Below are 15,832 nucleotides of genomic sequence, written 5' to 3' on the forward strand. Positions count from 1 at the left end.
TGCATTGATAGAGGGTGGACTACCTAGAGGTCACCTGCATCTCTGTTCCAATGCTTGTTGGTCCTGAGGGATCTATAAGAATAGGCTGTGCATTTTGCAGTGACAGCTACTGAATGTTAAGCTATCTTATTTGGAATAGGGCATCAAGTCTGTGTTGCATGATAATATAGTGAATGTGTTGAGCATCATGCTGAAAATAATAGTAAACCATCAGTTGAGTTCCTCCTTTTATCTTGCTCTGATTCAAATATTGGGAATTTTGCTATTGCTTAAATGCTATTGCTTAAATGGGGAGCAGTTTTGGTCTTGTTGATACTTGATCAATTTTTTGCATCTGAAGAAGTGAGGTTCTTACCCACGAAAGCTTATGCTCCCAATACTTCTGTTAGTCTTAAAGGTGCCACAGGACCCTCGGTTGCTTATTGCTTTATAACTAGTCATCATAACATGGAATCTGTAATGAAATATCAGTTCTTATGTTGTAATACTACTTGGATTATTGATAGTGATGTGTTGTTTCAAAGATTCTGAAGACAACCCCCAAACACTGCTGTTTTCTGCAACTTGTCCACACTGGGTGTATGATGTGGCTAAAAAATACATGAAATCCGGATATGAACAGATTGACCTTATTGGAAAGAAGACTCAAAAGACGGCTATGACTGTAGAGGTAAGTAGTTTTGTTACTGTGTAGTATAGGTGCTAGGGATACATAGTATTGATAACATGGGTTATGGTTCTGACTTTCAAAAGGTATGATATTACAGTAACTAAAGCTTAATTTTCTTTTGGCAGTGATTAAAATTAACATAAAGCTTTTTGTAAAAACAATTTTATGTGGGAAAACCAATATTTTTGTTTTGTTTTAGGTTTTTTTTATTTATTTTAAATAAAAACCTAAATATTTTAGAGGATTTTTTTAATCAAAATGTTGTCTTTGTGTAAAGAAGTTTAGCTGATATCCTGCTGAATTACAGCAGATATAACATAGACATATTTTCTTTCCCTAACAGCATTTGGCTATAGAGTGTCACTGGTCTCAGAGAGCAGCAGTTATTGGGGATGTCATTCAGGTTTACAGTGGCAGTCATGGACGGACCATCATATTTTGTGAGACTAAAAAGGATGCAAATGAACTGGCCCTGAATGCTTCTATTAAACAGGTATTGATGTCTGAAAAGGTAGTCATGGTTGTAAACATCAAGGCTAGAAGTTCCTGAAATGAAGATGGGAGCGCAGCCATACAAATAGAATTTTATGGTTGTAGACTTCATGTTTTGTCAACAAGGCCATTTTTTTAGACATTTCAGAAAGCTGCAGGTTTCTCCTTGACCATAATGATGATAACTTCTTTTTGGCTGCAAGATCCTTGGAGACAGGAACTTTATTTTTTGTGATTTATACAATGCAAAACACATTGCTGACACTATACAATAAGAAATAATAATGGAATAGACATCAGAGCTGTTTGGTTTCCTGATTCTTACAACCATGCAACTCATCTGAATAATGAGTATTTGGGATACAGGGTATCCTATAAACACATTATGACATTTACCCTAAAACTGAAAGGCCTACTCACCCTCTTAAAAAAAACCAACTTCTTGAGCCATTAATTCAGGCCTTGTAGAGTATATTGAGCAGGCCTTCTGCACATAGATGAAATTTACCCATAATGAATAATAATCCTGGATTCTTACAGAGCAAATATTGTTTTGATGTTGAATGTTAAAATCAAGGAAAAGAGGGAATTGGGGAAGTGCATATATATTTAGTATTAAGTTAAATGTACAGGCTAGACATGCTTAGTTCTGTGGGCTTGCTTTTTTCTCTCCTACTTGTGCATGTAGAGATTCTGTGTAGTTCATTAACAGTAAACCAGCTAAATATGCTAATAACTTTAACAAGGTTGTGGAGTGACACACACAAACACTTGTGATTTTTATGCTAATATTAACCCTTTGAGGCTAGGTGAGTGTGAACATCTGTGTTGTATTTAATAAATTCTGCTTTTGCATACTGTATTGAGAATTCCCACTTCTAGATCCTGATCTCTTCCCCATTAGACAAATTTAGGCACCACCTCTTTTCTTGCAAATACCAGAGGCAGTTCAGACTTGTCAGTTGGGCTTGGCCATGTTGCTGACAACTTTGTTCCATATTCTCTCTTGCCTGTGGGGAGCTCTTCTGGGCAGGGAACTTGGTCTTGATTCTCATCTCATACTGGTGTTCTATTTTAAGTTTTTGTATCTTCAGTGGAGTTACTCCTGAGTTACACCAGTGAAAGTGAAATCAGGATCAGGTCTTGTCTTCATATCGCCTATAAAGCATGTAGCACCACAGTTGGTGCTATCTACTGCTGTGAACAGTGTTTGGGGTTGTGAGGAACAGCAAATTGTGCTAACGTTGTCATTGGGTTGCTGCTGCATAGATACCTGTGTTGGATGAAGTCTTAATGATCTGTTCTTTTGACAGGATGCCCAGTCATTGCATGGTGACATTCCACAGAAACAGAGAGAGATCACATTAAAGGGTTTCAGAAATGGAGCATTTGAAGTTTTGGTTGCAACCAATGTAGCTGCCCGTGGTTTAGATATCCCTGAAGTTGACCTGGTCATACAGAGTTCACCCCCAAAGGTAAGAAACGGGTATGCTTTATTGAATATTATATCTTCTGAAGCCCTTTTTCAATATTTCTAAATCTATTTTGAATTCCATGTATTTTTCCAGTGAAATATCAGATTGTATGAATCCTTTATTCATAGATTCTAGGGCTGGAAAGGACCTCAAGAGGTCATTGAGTCCAGTCACCTGCCCTCATGGCAGGACTAAATACTGTCTAGACCATCCCTGATAGACATTTATCTAACCTACTCTTAAATATCTCCAGAGATGGAGATTCCACAACCTCCCTAGGCAGTTTATTCCAGTGTTTAACCACCCTGACAGTTAGGAACTTTTTCCTAATGTCCAACCTAAACCTCCCTTGCTGCAGTTTATGCCCATTGCTTCTTGTTCTATCCTTAGAGGCTAAGATGAACACATTTTCTTCTTCCTCCTTATGACACCCTTTTAGGCTAGGTCTACACTACCCGCCTGAATCGGCGGGTAGAAATCGACCTCTCGGGGATCGATTTATTGCGTCCAGTTGGGACGCGACAATCGATCACCGAATCGACGCTCTTACTCCACCAGTGGAGGTGGGAGTAAGCGCCGTCGACAGAAAGCCGCAGAAGTCGATTTTGCCGCCGTCCTCACAGCGGGGTAAGTCGGCTGCGATACATCGAATTCAGCTACGCTATTCACGTAGCTGAATTTGCATATCTTAAATCGACTCCCCCCTGTGGTGTAGATGTACCCTTAGATACCTGAAAACTGCTATCATGTCCCCTCTCAGTCTTCTCTTTTCCAAACTAAACAAACCCAGTTCTTTCAGCCTTCCTTCATAGGTCATATTCTCTAGACCTTTAATCATTCTTGTTGCTCTTCTCTGTACCCTCTCCAGTTTCTCCACATCTTTCTTGAAATGCGGTGCCCAGAACTGGACACAATATTCCAGTTGAGGCCTAACCAGCGCAGAGTAGAGCGGAAGAATGACTTCTCATGTCTTGCTCACAACACACCTGTTAATGCATCCCAGAATCATGTTTGCTTTTTTTTTTTGCAACAGCATCACACTGTTGACTCGTAATTAGCTTCTGGTCCACTATAACCCCTAGATCCCTTTCTGCCGTACTTCTTTCTAGACAGTCTCTTCCCATTCTGTATGTGTAAAACTGATTGTTCCTTCCTAAGTGGAGCACTTTGCATTTGTCTTTGTTAAACTTCATCCTGTTTACCTCAGACCATTTCTCCAATTTGTCCAGATCATTTTGAATTATGACCCTATCCTGCAAAGCAGTTGCAATCCCTCCCAGTTTGGTATCATCTGCAAACTTAATAAGCATACTTTCTATGCCAATATCTAAGTCGTTGATGAAGATATTGAACAGAGCCGGTCCCAAAACAGACCGCTGCGGAACCCCACTTGTTATACCTTTCCAGTAGGATTGGGAACCATTAATAACTACTCTCTGAGTACGGTTATCCAGCCAGTTATGCACCCACCTTATAGTAGCCCCATCTAAGTTGTATTTGCCTAGTTTATTGATAAGAATATCATGCGAGACCATATCAAATGCCTTACTAAAGTCTAGATATACCACATCTACCGCTTCTCCCTTATGCACAAGACTCTTTATTCTGTCAAAAAAAGCTATCAGATTGGTTTGACATGATTTGTTCTTTACAAATCCATGCTGGCTATTCCCTATGACCTTACCACCTTCCAAGTGTTTGCAGATGATTTCCTTAATTACTTGCTCCATTATCTTCCCTGGCACAGAAGTTAAACTAACTGGTCTGTAGTTTCCTGGGTTGTTTTTATTTCCCTTTTTATAAATGGGCACTATTTTTGCCCTTTTCCAGTCTTCTGGAATCTCTCCTGTCTCCCATGATTTTCCAAAGATAATAGCTCAGGGGTAGGCAACCTTTCAGAAATGGTGTGCCGAGTCTTCATTTATTCACTTTAAGGTTTCGCGTGCCGGTAATACATTTTAACCTTTTTTTAGAAGGGGTCTCTAAGTGTATATTATATAACTAAACTAATTGTTGTATGTAAAGTAAACAAGGTTTTCAAAATGTTTAAGAAGCTTCATTTAAAATTAAATTAAAATGCTGATCTTATGCTGCCAGCCTGCTCAGCCCACTGGGTGGGGGGTTCAGGGCAGAGGGCTGGGTGTGGGCGGGGACTCGAGGTCAGGGCAAAGGGCTGGGGGGGGTGTGGAGGTGCAGGGCACAAGGCTGGGGGGGGTTCAGGGCAGAGGGCTGGGGGGTGTGGAGGTGCAGGGCAGAGGGCTGGGGGGTGAGGAGTTGGGGGGGTGCAGGGCAGAGGGATGGGTGTATGTTGGGGTGGGGAGGTGCAGGGCAGAAGGCTGGGGGTGGGGTGGGTCAGGGCAGAGGGCTGGGGGGTGTGTGGAGGTGCAGGGGAGAAGGCTGGGTGTGTGGGGGGTTCAGGGCAGAGGGCTGGGTTGCTTGGCTCGGGAGGGTGCTCCCAGCCCCCTGCCCTGAGCAGCTCATGGCAGGGGGCTGGGAGGGATATGACCTGTTCCACCTCCTTCCCCCAGGCCGGTCCCTACCCCTCTCTGCCTGCTCTACAGAGCAGCCAGCAGGCTGCCCTCGGCTCTGCTCCTCTGGGAGGAGGAGGGGCCGGAATGCACCACGTTGTGGGAAGAAACGGGCGGGGGGGGGGAGAGGAGAGCGTGACTGCCGCAGGACCAAGCTTCTGCCTCCTGCCCCCCGCAGGGGAGAGCGGTGGGCGGGGGGGCTGAGTGGGGCGGGGGGCCGGGACCCCCTCCCCACTGCTCTCCCCTGCGGGGGCAGGAGGCAGAAGCTTAATCCTGCGGCAGCCAAGCTTCCCCCTCCCCCTTCTTCCCACAGCGTGGTGCATTCCGGCCCCTCCGCCCCTCCTCCTCCTCCTCAGTGGGCAGCAGCGTGCCACTCAGAATCGGCTCGCGTGCCATGTTTGGCACCCGTGCCGTAGGTTGCTGACCCCTGTAATAGCTAGAGGCTCAGATACCACCTCTATTAGGTCCTTGAGTATTCTAGGATACATTTCATCAGGCCCTGGTGACTTGCAGACATCTAACTTTTCTAAGTGATTTTTAACTTGTTCTTTTTTTATTTTATCTTCCAAACCTACCCCCTTCCCATTAGCATTCACTATGTTAGGCATTCCTTCAGACTTCTCGGTGAAGACCGAAACAAAGAAGTCATTGAGCATCTTTGCCATTTCCAAGTTTCATAAGAACATACATAAAAACATAAGAACAGCCGTACCGGGTCAGACCAAAGGTCCATCTAGCCCAATATCCTGTCTATCAACAGTGGCCAATGCCAGGTGCCCCTGAGGGAGTGGACCTAACAGGCAATGATCAAGTGATCTCTCTCCTGCCACCCATCTCCATCCTCTGACAAACAGAGGGTAGGGACACCATTCTTTACCCATCCTGGCTAATAGCCATTCATGGACTTAACCACCATGAATTCATCCAGTTCTCTTTTAAACGCTGTTGTAGTCCTAGCCTTCACAACCTCCTCAGGTAAGGACTTCCACAAGTTGACTGTGTGCTGCATGAAGAAGAACTTCCTTGTATTTGTTTTAAACCTGTTGCCTATTAATTTCATTTGGTGACCCCTAGTTCTTGTATTATGGGAATAAGTAAATAACTTTTCCTTATCCACTTTCTCCACATCACTCATGATTTTATATACCTCTATCATATCCCCCCTTAGTCTCCTCTTTTCCAAGCTGAAGATTCCTAGCCTCTTTAATCTCTCCTCATATGGGACCCATTCCAAACACCTAATCATTTTAGTTGCCCTTTTCTGAACCTTTTCTAATGCCAGTATATCTTTTTTGAGATGAGGAGACCGCATCTGTACGCAGTATTCGAGATGCGGGCGTACCATCGATTTATATAAGGGCAATAATATAGTCTCTGTCTTATTCTCTATTCCCTTTTTAATAATTCCTAACATCCTGTTTGCTTTTTTGACCGCCTCTGCACACTGCGTGGACATCTTCAGAGAACTATCCACGATGACTCCAAGATCTTTTTCCTGACTTGTAGTAGCTAAATTAGCCTCCATCATATTGTATGTATAGTTGGGGTTATTTTTTCCAATGTGGACTACTTTACATTTCTCCACATTAAATTTCATTTGCCATTTTGTTGCCCAATCACTTAGTTTTGTGAGATCTTTTTGTCACAGTCTGCTTTGGTCTTAACTATCTTGAGCAGTTTAGTATCATCTGCAAACTTTGCCACCTCACTGTTTATCCCTTTCTCCAGATCATTTATGAATAAGTTGAATAGGATTGGTCTGAGGACTGACCCCTGGGGAACACCACTCGTTACCCCTCTCCATTCTGAGAATTTACCATTAATTCCTACCCTTTGTTCCCTGTCTTTTAACCAGTTCTCAATCCATGAAAGGACCTTCCCTTTTATCCCATGACAACTTAATTTATGTAAGAGCCTTTGGTGAGGGACCTTGTCAAAGGCTTTCTGGAAATCTAAGTATCAGAGGGGTAGCCGTGTTAGTCTGAATCTGTAAAAAGCAACAGAGGGTCCTGTGGCACCTTTAAGACTAACAGAAGTATTGGAGCATAAGCTTTCGTGGGTGAATGCCCACTTCATCAGTATGCTCCAATACTTCTGTTAGTCTTAAAGGTGCCACAGAACCCTCTGGAAATCTAAGTACACTATGTCCACCGGATCCCCCTTGTCCACATGTTTGCTGACCCCTTCAAAGAACTCTAATAGATTAGTAAGACACGATTTCCCTTTACAGAAACCATGTTGACTATTGCTCAACAGTTTGTTTTTCTATGTGTCTGACAATTTTTTTCTTAACTATTGTTTCGACTAATTTGCCCGGTACCGACGTTAGACTTACCGGTCTGTAATTGCCGGGATCACCTCTAGAGTCCTTTTTAAATATTGGTGTTACGTTAGCTAACTTCCAGTCATTGGGTACAGAAGCCAATTTAAAGGACAGGTTACAAACCTTAGTTAATAGTTCCGCAACTTCACATTTGAGTTCTTTCAGAACTCTTGGGTGAATGCCATCTGGTCCCGGTGACTTGTTAATGTTAAGTTTATCAATTAATTCCAAAACCTCTAGTGACACTTCAATCTGTGACAGTTCCTCAGATTTGTCACCTACAAAAGCTGGCTCAGGTTTGGGAATCTCCCTAACATCCTCAGCCGTGAAGACTGAAGCAAAGAATCCATTTAGTTTCTCCGCAATGACTTTATCGTCTTTAAGCGCTCCTTTTCTATCTCTATCATCAAGGGGCCGCACTGGTTGTTTAGCAGGCTTCCTGCTTCTGGTGTACTTAAAAAAACATTTTGTTATTACCTTTGGAGTTTTTGGCTAGCTGTTCTTCAAACTCCTCTTTGGCTTTTCTTATTACATTCTTGCAGTTAATTTGGCAGTGTTTATGCTCCTTTCTATTTGCCTCACTAGGATTTGACTTCCACGTTTTAAAGGAAGTCTTTTTATCCCTCACTGCTTCTTTTACATGGTTGTTAAGCCACGGTGGCTCTTTATTAGTTCTTTTACTGTGTTTCTTAATTTGGGGTTTTACTGTGTTTCCTGTTACTGTTTCTCCCTCCTAACTGAGCAGTGGGCCTACCCTGTCCTTGATCTTCCTCTTGCTTCTAATGTATTGATAAAGTCATTTAAGTTTGATACTTCCAGTCTTTTACCTGAATCTGGTGTTACTCTTCTCCTCCAGGGTTTTATTTCTTCTTTGTGGCGGTCAGGAGGGTCACTTCATTTCCAAACAGACTTCTGAGAGCACAATAGAGCATCCCTCTGTGAAACCTTGTATTTCACACAGACTATTTGCATTGGGCGAATCAGATTTGTTTTCTGATGTTGCAAGATTGGTTGCATTGGGTTTTGTTATTCCTCTTTTTAATGTTTACTATCTTTTTGGATAGTTAAACCTGTTATGATAACCCTCCTACAAAAACCTCTTTATACAGCAGGAATAAGGGAGCTCGTTTTTATAAAAACTATCTAGAATGCTTTTAAAATTTCTAGATGTTTTGTAAAACCTTTTAGGCCTTTTAATTTTAAAAAACTTAAATGTGTTTGTTAATTTTCATTTTTTAAAGGATGTGGATTCATATATCCATCGATCTGGGCGCACAGGAAGAGCTGGACGGACTGGAATGTGTATCTGTTTTTATCAGCGAAAGGAAGAAGATCAATTAAGACACGTAGAACAAAAAGCGGTAACAGTCTAGCTTTCTTTGGGGTTTGTTTTGCTTAATCAGTCATTGAACATCTAAAAATACAGTGTGCACATATATTCTTGGGGACCTCACAGTCAAGTGCTGTGTAAGGCTACACGGTTCCAACCCGGAAATAGGCAGGTCCTAAAATGGTAATACTAGTCTTTGAAAAGTTTCTATATACTGTGCTGTGTTGTCTTCTGCAGGTTTTCCTATTCTTCCAATATAACTTTGAATATCCTTTCAAATATAACTTTGTCAAGGCTTGTTCATGTGAAACTTCATGTATATACTTGTAGCAGTTGGTGTCTGATAGATTGTGGAATGATTACATGTTCTTTCTGTGTACTACAAAAATCTATCTTTAAAGGAGAACTTGAAAGGCTGTTCTGAAAACAATGTCAAAGCATTGAAGGTACTGAATCAGTAATATGCAGGCTTTTAAATTTACAAATTAAAATGAAATACTTGAAAATCCTCTCCTGTTTCACTTATCTGCCAAGGCTTGCATTTAGAGTTGTGTAATCCCTACAAAGATTAGATGGTAGAAATCCCATTTTTTGCATTTCTTGTTCTGTTTCAGGGTGTCATTAGCTGCTGAAGGCTAAACAGAGAATTTTGAACCCTAGGTTCTTTCTTTTTGGCATGTATTAAACATTCATCTTAGAACTTTACTTACTTCAGGAGTGTTTAATGGAAAGAGGTAAAAATTACACAATAAAAGTAGAGCCTTGAACCAACTATTGTCTCAGTTCCCTGGCTTAATTCTGTCCCTCATGTTTTCAGTTTCCTTTGAGGATTAAATACTCTTACTCTGTAGGATTAAATTGTTTTCAGTGTCAATCCATTGACATTGCACAAACTATTATACTGGCTTTTGGCGAAGATCGTTGTTATGTCTAAATCTGATACGTCTTGTGTTGTGGGACTAGACTCTGATCTAATGAGTCTTTTCCATTTCTAATGGCTTTGATTCAAATATGTGATCATGACACAGGTACCCACACATGAACAAAGATAAGAATAATTTTAATGTGTTCTATTTTATACAAGAGAGGCTTTTTATAGTTTTTAAATTATCATGGTTAAATAAAGATTGAACAAAGGATTTCCTGCTTAGGACTAGTAAGGGAATGGTGGCCTTGGAAACAGGACTTGACAAGAATTTGGTTCTGTTGAGTAATGTAGGGAAAAGACCTTGAGCTGTAATTCATTTTCTCTTCTCAATTTCAGGGCATTACATTTAAGCGTGTAGGTGTGCCTACAGCAACAGATATAATTAAAGCTTCCAGTAAAGATGCTATCAGGTAAGTTCATTATCTGTCCACAGTTACAAGATGTCTTGAACTTGTAGAAGAAAAATATTGATGCCAATATGGAGATGTAAGACTCAGTCCTGTTACATATACAGTCATACATTTGTCTCTTATAAAATCAGTTGCCCTACATATGTACGCTGTCTGATTTTAGTAAGATATTAGCAGTAAGCCCCTCACACAGCAAAATGTCCTTTTTAAAAATATATGTTGTTAGGTTATAACTGAAAGTTACTTTTATCAAACCTAACTACAAGTAATAGAATAGAAAATTACTTACGTATAGGGAAACTGACTTATTCCTAGCTGTTGCTATTGATTTTTAAGAATTGTTACTATATTTAGTATAACTAGAGTAGCCTTTTAGTTAATGTGTCTGTTGCAGCTCACACTCTGCATTTTGTATCAGATTCATTATTAGTGTTGCTGTTTTCACTCTGTTCAGCTTCAGCCCTAGCTTTGTACACATCTAACACCTACTTGGTGGAAATCGCTTCCAGGTGGCATTTTCCTCATGCTTCCCTGCAGGGGCATGCACAGGAATAAAAATTTTACCCCCTTCCGGGGGGGGGACACATTCTGTGCTCCTGCCAGGACTGGAGGCGCTTGCTCTCGCCCTGGGGCCACACTGGGGACCCTGTGCTCCCCTCACCTCTGGGAACCCTGTGCTCCCCCCTCGACTGACCCCTTCCTTGCCTGCACCACCCCCAGAAACTCTGTTCACTGACCCGCTACTATTGATTAGGAGGATTTTTGCACCATATCATCTCAGCTGCTGATTGGTGGAGGCAGAGAAGAGGGTGGGGTGGATGAGCTCCGGCGACTCCTGGAGGAGGGAATCTGGCTGCTGAGAGCTCTGCCTGGGTGTGCGAGCAGACATCCAGTACGAAGTGGGGGTGGGGGGGGGATGACAGATACCCTCCCTAAATGGTGCCCCTGCCCTGGGGCCGGAGGAGCTTTCTCTTCTCCTGGAACCAGAGGAGTTTTCCCAAGAGAGATAATAATTGGTGGGGTCCATGCCCATGCTTGGAAACCCCCACGCCCCCTCCCCCTATTCACGCCCCTACTTCGCTGTCTTGAAAACTTTTTCCCCTGTGTATTTGTGAGTGATGTGTTGATGCTTTCCATACATCATTTTCATACAAGAGAGAGATGGTTTACCACTAGTCAGTGTCAAATCTGACGTTCTTGAACATACATATCTGATACTTGTAAGTTTGGACCCAAATCAGCCTTCATTTGTGCATCTACAACAGTCACTGAAGTCAGTGATCGCTGCACCTATGTAACTGAGGTCTCCTGTATCCATCAATAACTGCAGTGATAGGATCGACTAGCCAGCCAAATAGGCCCTTTCTAAATGTAATATCTATGACTCTTAATTAAGATGATTAGGTATAACATTTTATATTTCTAAGAATTTCCTTGAATACAGTCTAATAGTATGTATTTGCTGTATATCAAGAATAGACTTTGCCAGTGTAGTATGATTTAGAAATATTTGTTCAGTCTGAGATTAGCAGAAGTTTAATAATATAACTTGAGAGGCTTGATCTGGGGTTGTGACCACCATGCTCTTCCCATGTTGCTAAATGGGACTGGGAGTTCCAGCATGGAAGAGGTTGAGAACCATTTGCCTAGTGAGCTATTGGTATGCACTGCCGTGTTGGAGATGCAGGTTTAACCCCTCCCGCTTCCCTCCCCCAGCTTCGCTCCATGTGTCAGTGGTAAGTGTCAGTATGTTGAAGCAGCCTCCTCTGGGAGTGGGAAGTACTTTGCTCAGCTCATCAGTGACATTGTGGTGTGCTACAAAAGGCCATTGATAGACGCTAAACAGGGATCTATTTATTGCTCGTAATGAAATGATGGTCACTACATGATCTTCTGTGTGGAGCATAAAAGGAGGGAATCGGCTTTACTGGCAATACAGAGTATTCTTGGGGCAAAGGTCACTCTCTGCATATGTTATAGCCTTCTCTTGGGTGATTAGCTCAAGATTTTCCAAGTGACTGTTTGGGTGCCAAACTGGGAGACACCTTAAGGAGGCGGGATTATCAGAGGATGGGGACTTGCCACTGGCAGAGTATCAGGCCCCTTTGAAGGTACCCAAGATTGGTGCACAAAAATTGAAGCACCCAACAATAACTAGCCACTTCTGAAATTCTTGGCCTTAACCTTTGAATTAGTTTTAACAAGTTAATGAAATTTCTCTCACACAATTGAATTTTGTAATGTTGGCTTTCTGTATATTGACCTATCAAATCTTTGCTGTAAATACGTAGGTTTTTGGATTCCGTTCCTCCTTCTGCCATCGACTATTTCAAACAATCAGCTCAGCGGCTGATAGAGGAAAAGGGGGCAGTGGAAGCTCTGGCTGCAGCACTAGCCCATATTTCTGGGGCTACTTCCATTGAACAGCGTTCCTTGCTCAACTCAGATGCGGTAAATAATAATGTTGCATGTCACTACTGTGCTCAGAGCACTGTATGAACTAATCTCATAACACCTCTGCGAGAGGGGTAAATATTCTGTCCATCTTAGAGAGAGAGAGAGATTATGTATTGAATGGTAAGCAGTGTTGCAAATTTACTGAATAAGTGTAACAAGGCCTGATGCCCTTCAGCTCCCTGTGTCTGAAACTAGCCCTCACCATCACTTTCTGGCACCGTTTAGTTACAGAGATTGTTGCCTCCATTCTCCTTTAATGAGGTACTCTCAAGTTGTTAGCCCAGTCCAAACAGAGCTTCCTTGTTGCTTTCCCAACTAGGTGCCTGAGCTGCAGCTATTGTCGACCTTGCATCAAATTCCAATTTTCTTAACTAAAATCAAATCTTAGTGGCATAGTACAGAAAACAGAGGAACTTGAAACTAATTAGTATATTTTGCTTTAACCGGCACTAAGAAAAGGACCCCTAAATTGTCTCAGAGCTTAACTACAGAAAAGTGTGATACCATAATGGAAAACTTTAGTAAAGTTTCTTGAGCCAATAGGATGGTTTCTGCTGGTTTAGTCTGTCTTTCTGGAAAATGAAGTCCCAGCATATTTTAAGGAAAAAGAGAGTCCAGCAGGTAGTCTCTGGAAGTATCTTGTTACAGGAAAGACCCTGTAGAAAAAGCTTTCTTTGATGTGGGCAGAGGCTACCCAACTCCAGTTCATCTTTGGATGGTAACTGTTTTGAAGTCAGTACAGTAGATTTCATCTTGTTACATTGCCATCTGGATTTCCTTTCCTTATATTGGCCTGTACTAAGTTCTCATGTCTCTTCCTTTTGTAATTTTATAAATGGATATTGATGTGCACCTAATAACTGATCCCCCCCACTTCCAACAAATATATTCAGTCTAAAGACTGATACCAATGTGTATTTCTAGCTAGTCTTCATTTTCTCTTGAAGGCTTTTATTATCATGTGAATGGAGGGTGCCTTTATTCCAGACAGCCTACTTGTTAACAGAACAGTAGAGCCTTAAATGACTACTTACAGTAGTCACAAAGATTTATATAGGAATTAATATTCGACAGATTGGACACTATCTGCCACAGTCTGGTTTAGTCCTTCATTGTAAACACATTTCACTGTTTCTTTTTAAAGGGCTATGTGACAATGACATTACAATGTTCGGTAGAGATGCACAACCTTGGCTATGCTTGGCGAGGACTAAAAGAACAGCTTGGTGATGAAATAGACAATAAAGTTATCAGAATGCGTTTTCTCAAGGGAAAGATGGTGAGATGGTTTATCCTATTGTTTTGTATGTTTGGTTTATTTGGGGAATTTAAGGGCATCTTCTCCTTTTAATGCAGGTGTTGGCTTCTACCATGACCTCATCAAAGTTGTCTATAAGGAGGGTTGTTTTTCTACATTTTGCCTCTATTGTAATCCAATGACAGAGAAGTTAGGAAATTCACTTCATATAGGAACCCATCATGTTACACTAATGGGTTGAAATAGCTTCTCTTTCATCAATAAAATAGACAAATAGTTCTTATTGCTCACACTCATCTGTAAATACTTTGCAATCAGCAGTTCAGGGACTTGGCTCAGTGGAGTCACTTGACTCCTGCACAAAGAGCTTTGACAAAGAAGTTGCATTGCAGGAAGTTCATGCCCTACCTTTGAACAGATACACTGCTTTAGGGAAGTGGGGCTGCTGTCAGCACCAAGCATTTGATTCCTCATTTTTTGGCACATCTAAAATTTTTATTTCCCACAGAATATAAAGGCACTCTCAAAATAGAGCAGGCACTCTTCTACAGTGTTACCTTCATACTTACTTGGAATTAATAAGCAGTGTTTCAGATGTAGTCTGTTATCTGAAGTTAGTGTTCCAATGTCTCTCTTTTTGGATGCCAGCTTGGAAAGTAAATGAATATTCTCTCTGTTGTGTTTAGGGTGTGTGCTTTGATGTCCGTACAGCTGAGCTAAATCGTATACAGGTATGTTCTTATTGCTGGAGGACCTTTAGAATCCTTTTTGGGTCGTTTAAGCCAAATACTGTAGCTGCTACTTATATGGTTAGACTATGGTAGTACACCTCTACCCCGATATAACGCTATCCTCGGGAGCCAAAAAATCTTACTGCGTTATATTGAACTTGCTTTGATCTGCCAGAGTGCACAGCTCCCCCCTTCCCCCCGGAGCACTGCTTTACCACGTTATATCCGAATCCGTGTTATATCGGGGTAGAGGTGTATAAGGCTTACAGTTTAATGCAGAGAGTCCAAAACTTTTGTGCATGAAGAGGGCTGTATATTCATTACAAAATATACTCTTTCCTGCTGTTCTCGTTAACTGAACATATTTTGCTGCTTCTGACTTTTTGCTTGTCTGTCCATTGCCTTCCTCTTCTTTACAAAATCCTGCATTGTTTTCTACATTGTGTCTTGGCCTTTCGGCTGCTGTCAACCCCCATAACTGAGGGCATTAATAGTAACCAACTTACCCTGTGGTTATTCTCTCCTCTGTCCCATGACTGTGAATTGTAAGGGTTTTAAAGACTAATGTTGACCCTTGTCCATAAGATGGATCTGATGAACTAGTTTGGTGAGGATGAGGCTGGTTTTGAAATAACTTCTATGAATGTTCTTGCATGCAAATTCAGTTCCTACGTTTTCATGATTTCTTTAAATGAATGCATTAAACTTGTTTGATCAGGAGCAATGGCAAGATTCAAGACGCTGGCAGCTGTCCATAGCAACGGAGTTACCTGAGCTAGAAGAAATTCCACGTGAAGCAGGCCGAGGTTTCTCTAACTTCAGTAATGGGAGGCAAGGAGGCGGTGGCTTTAACAAAAATAACAGATTCAAAAACGGAGGCCAGAAACGAAGTTTTCACAGAGCATTTTAGTAACTAATTCAGTTGATGTAGCTATGGGACTACATAATGCCTGCTTTATTGAAATTAAAATCTCTTGAACTTTCCCGTTTGTTTTTGTTACTTGCTAAACGAGTCACTTGTCTGTAAGTGAGGATGGCAACAAAATCTACTTGTTGAAGTGACATAAAGCTCATTTTAAAAGAAGATCTTGCTGTTTTCTTCCACTCCTGATGGACATGTTTGAAATGTGTAGTTCTAAAAATATAAGCCAACAATTCACATTTTTGGATGAAATCTCTTTTCTGCCTATATGTATCAGGTCTGACTGTCACACTAAGAACCTGCCTCTT

The 15,832-nt window shown here is 41.5% G+C and overlaps 1 protein-coding gene across 1 annotated transcript in view; it reads left to right on the forward strand.

The window, feature by feature from the left end:
- LOC128840227 (nucleolar RNA helicase 2-like) overlaps positions 1-15,585 on the forward strand; it is a 28,104-nt gene extending 12,519 nt beyond the window's left edge. Inside the window, exons 7-15 of the mRNA XM_054033992.1 lie at positions 525-670; positions 1,014-1,163; positions 2,476-2,637; positions 8,730-8,849; positions 10,083-10,156; positions 12,448-12,607; positions 13,758-13,892; positions 14,558-14,602; positions 15,321-15,585. Coding sequence (XP_053889967.1) covers positions 525-670; positions 1,014-1,163; positions 2,476-2,637; positions 8,730-8,849; positions 10,083-10,156; positions 12,448-12,607; positions 13,758-13,892; positions 14,558-14,602; positions 15,321-15,512 — 1,184 coding nt within the window. The 3' untranslated portion in view covers positions 15,513-15,585. The remainder of the gene's footprint in view (positions 1-524; positions 671-1,013; positions 1,164-2,475; positions 2,638-8,729; positions 8,850-10,082; positions 10,157-12,447; positions 12,608-13,757; positions 13,893-14,557; positions 14,603-15,320) is intronic.
- The last annotated feature ends 247 nt before the right edge of the window (positions 15,586-15,832 follow it).

Source organism: Malaclemys terrapin, chromosome 7 (genome assembly GCF_027887155.1).
Source record: "Malaclemys terrapin pileata isolate rMalTer1 chromosome 7, rMalTer1.hap1, whole genome shotgun sequence".
Classification (NCBI taxonomy): Eukaryota; Metazoa; Chordata; order Testudines; family Emydidae; genus Malaclemys; species Malaclemys terrapin.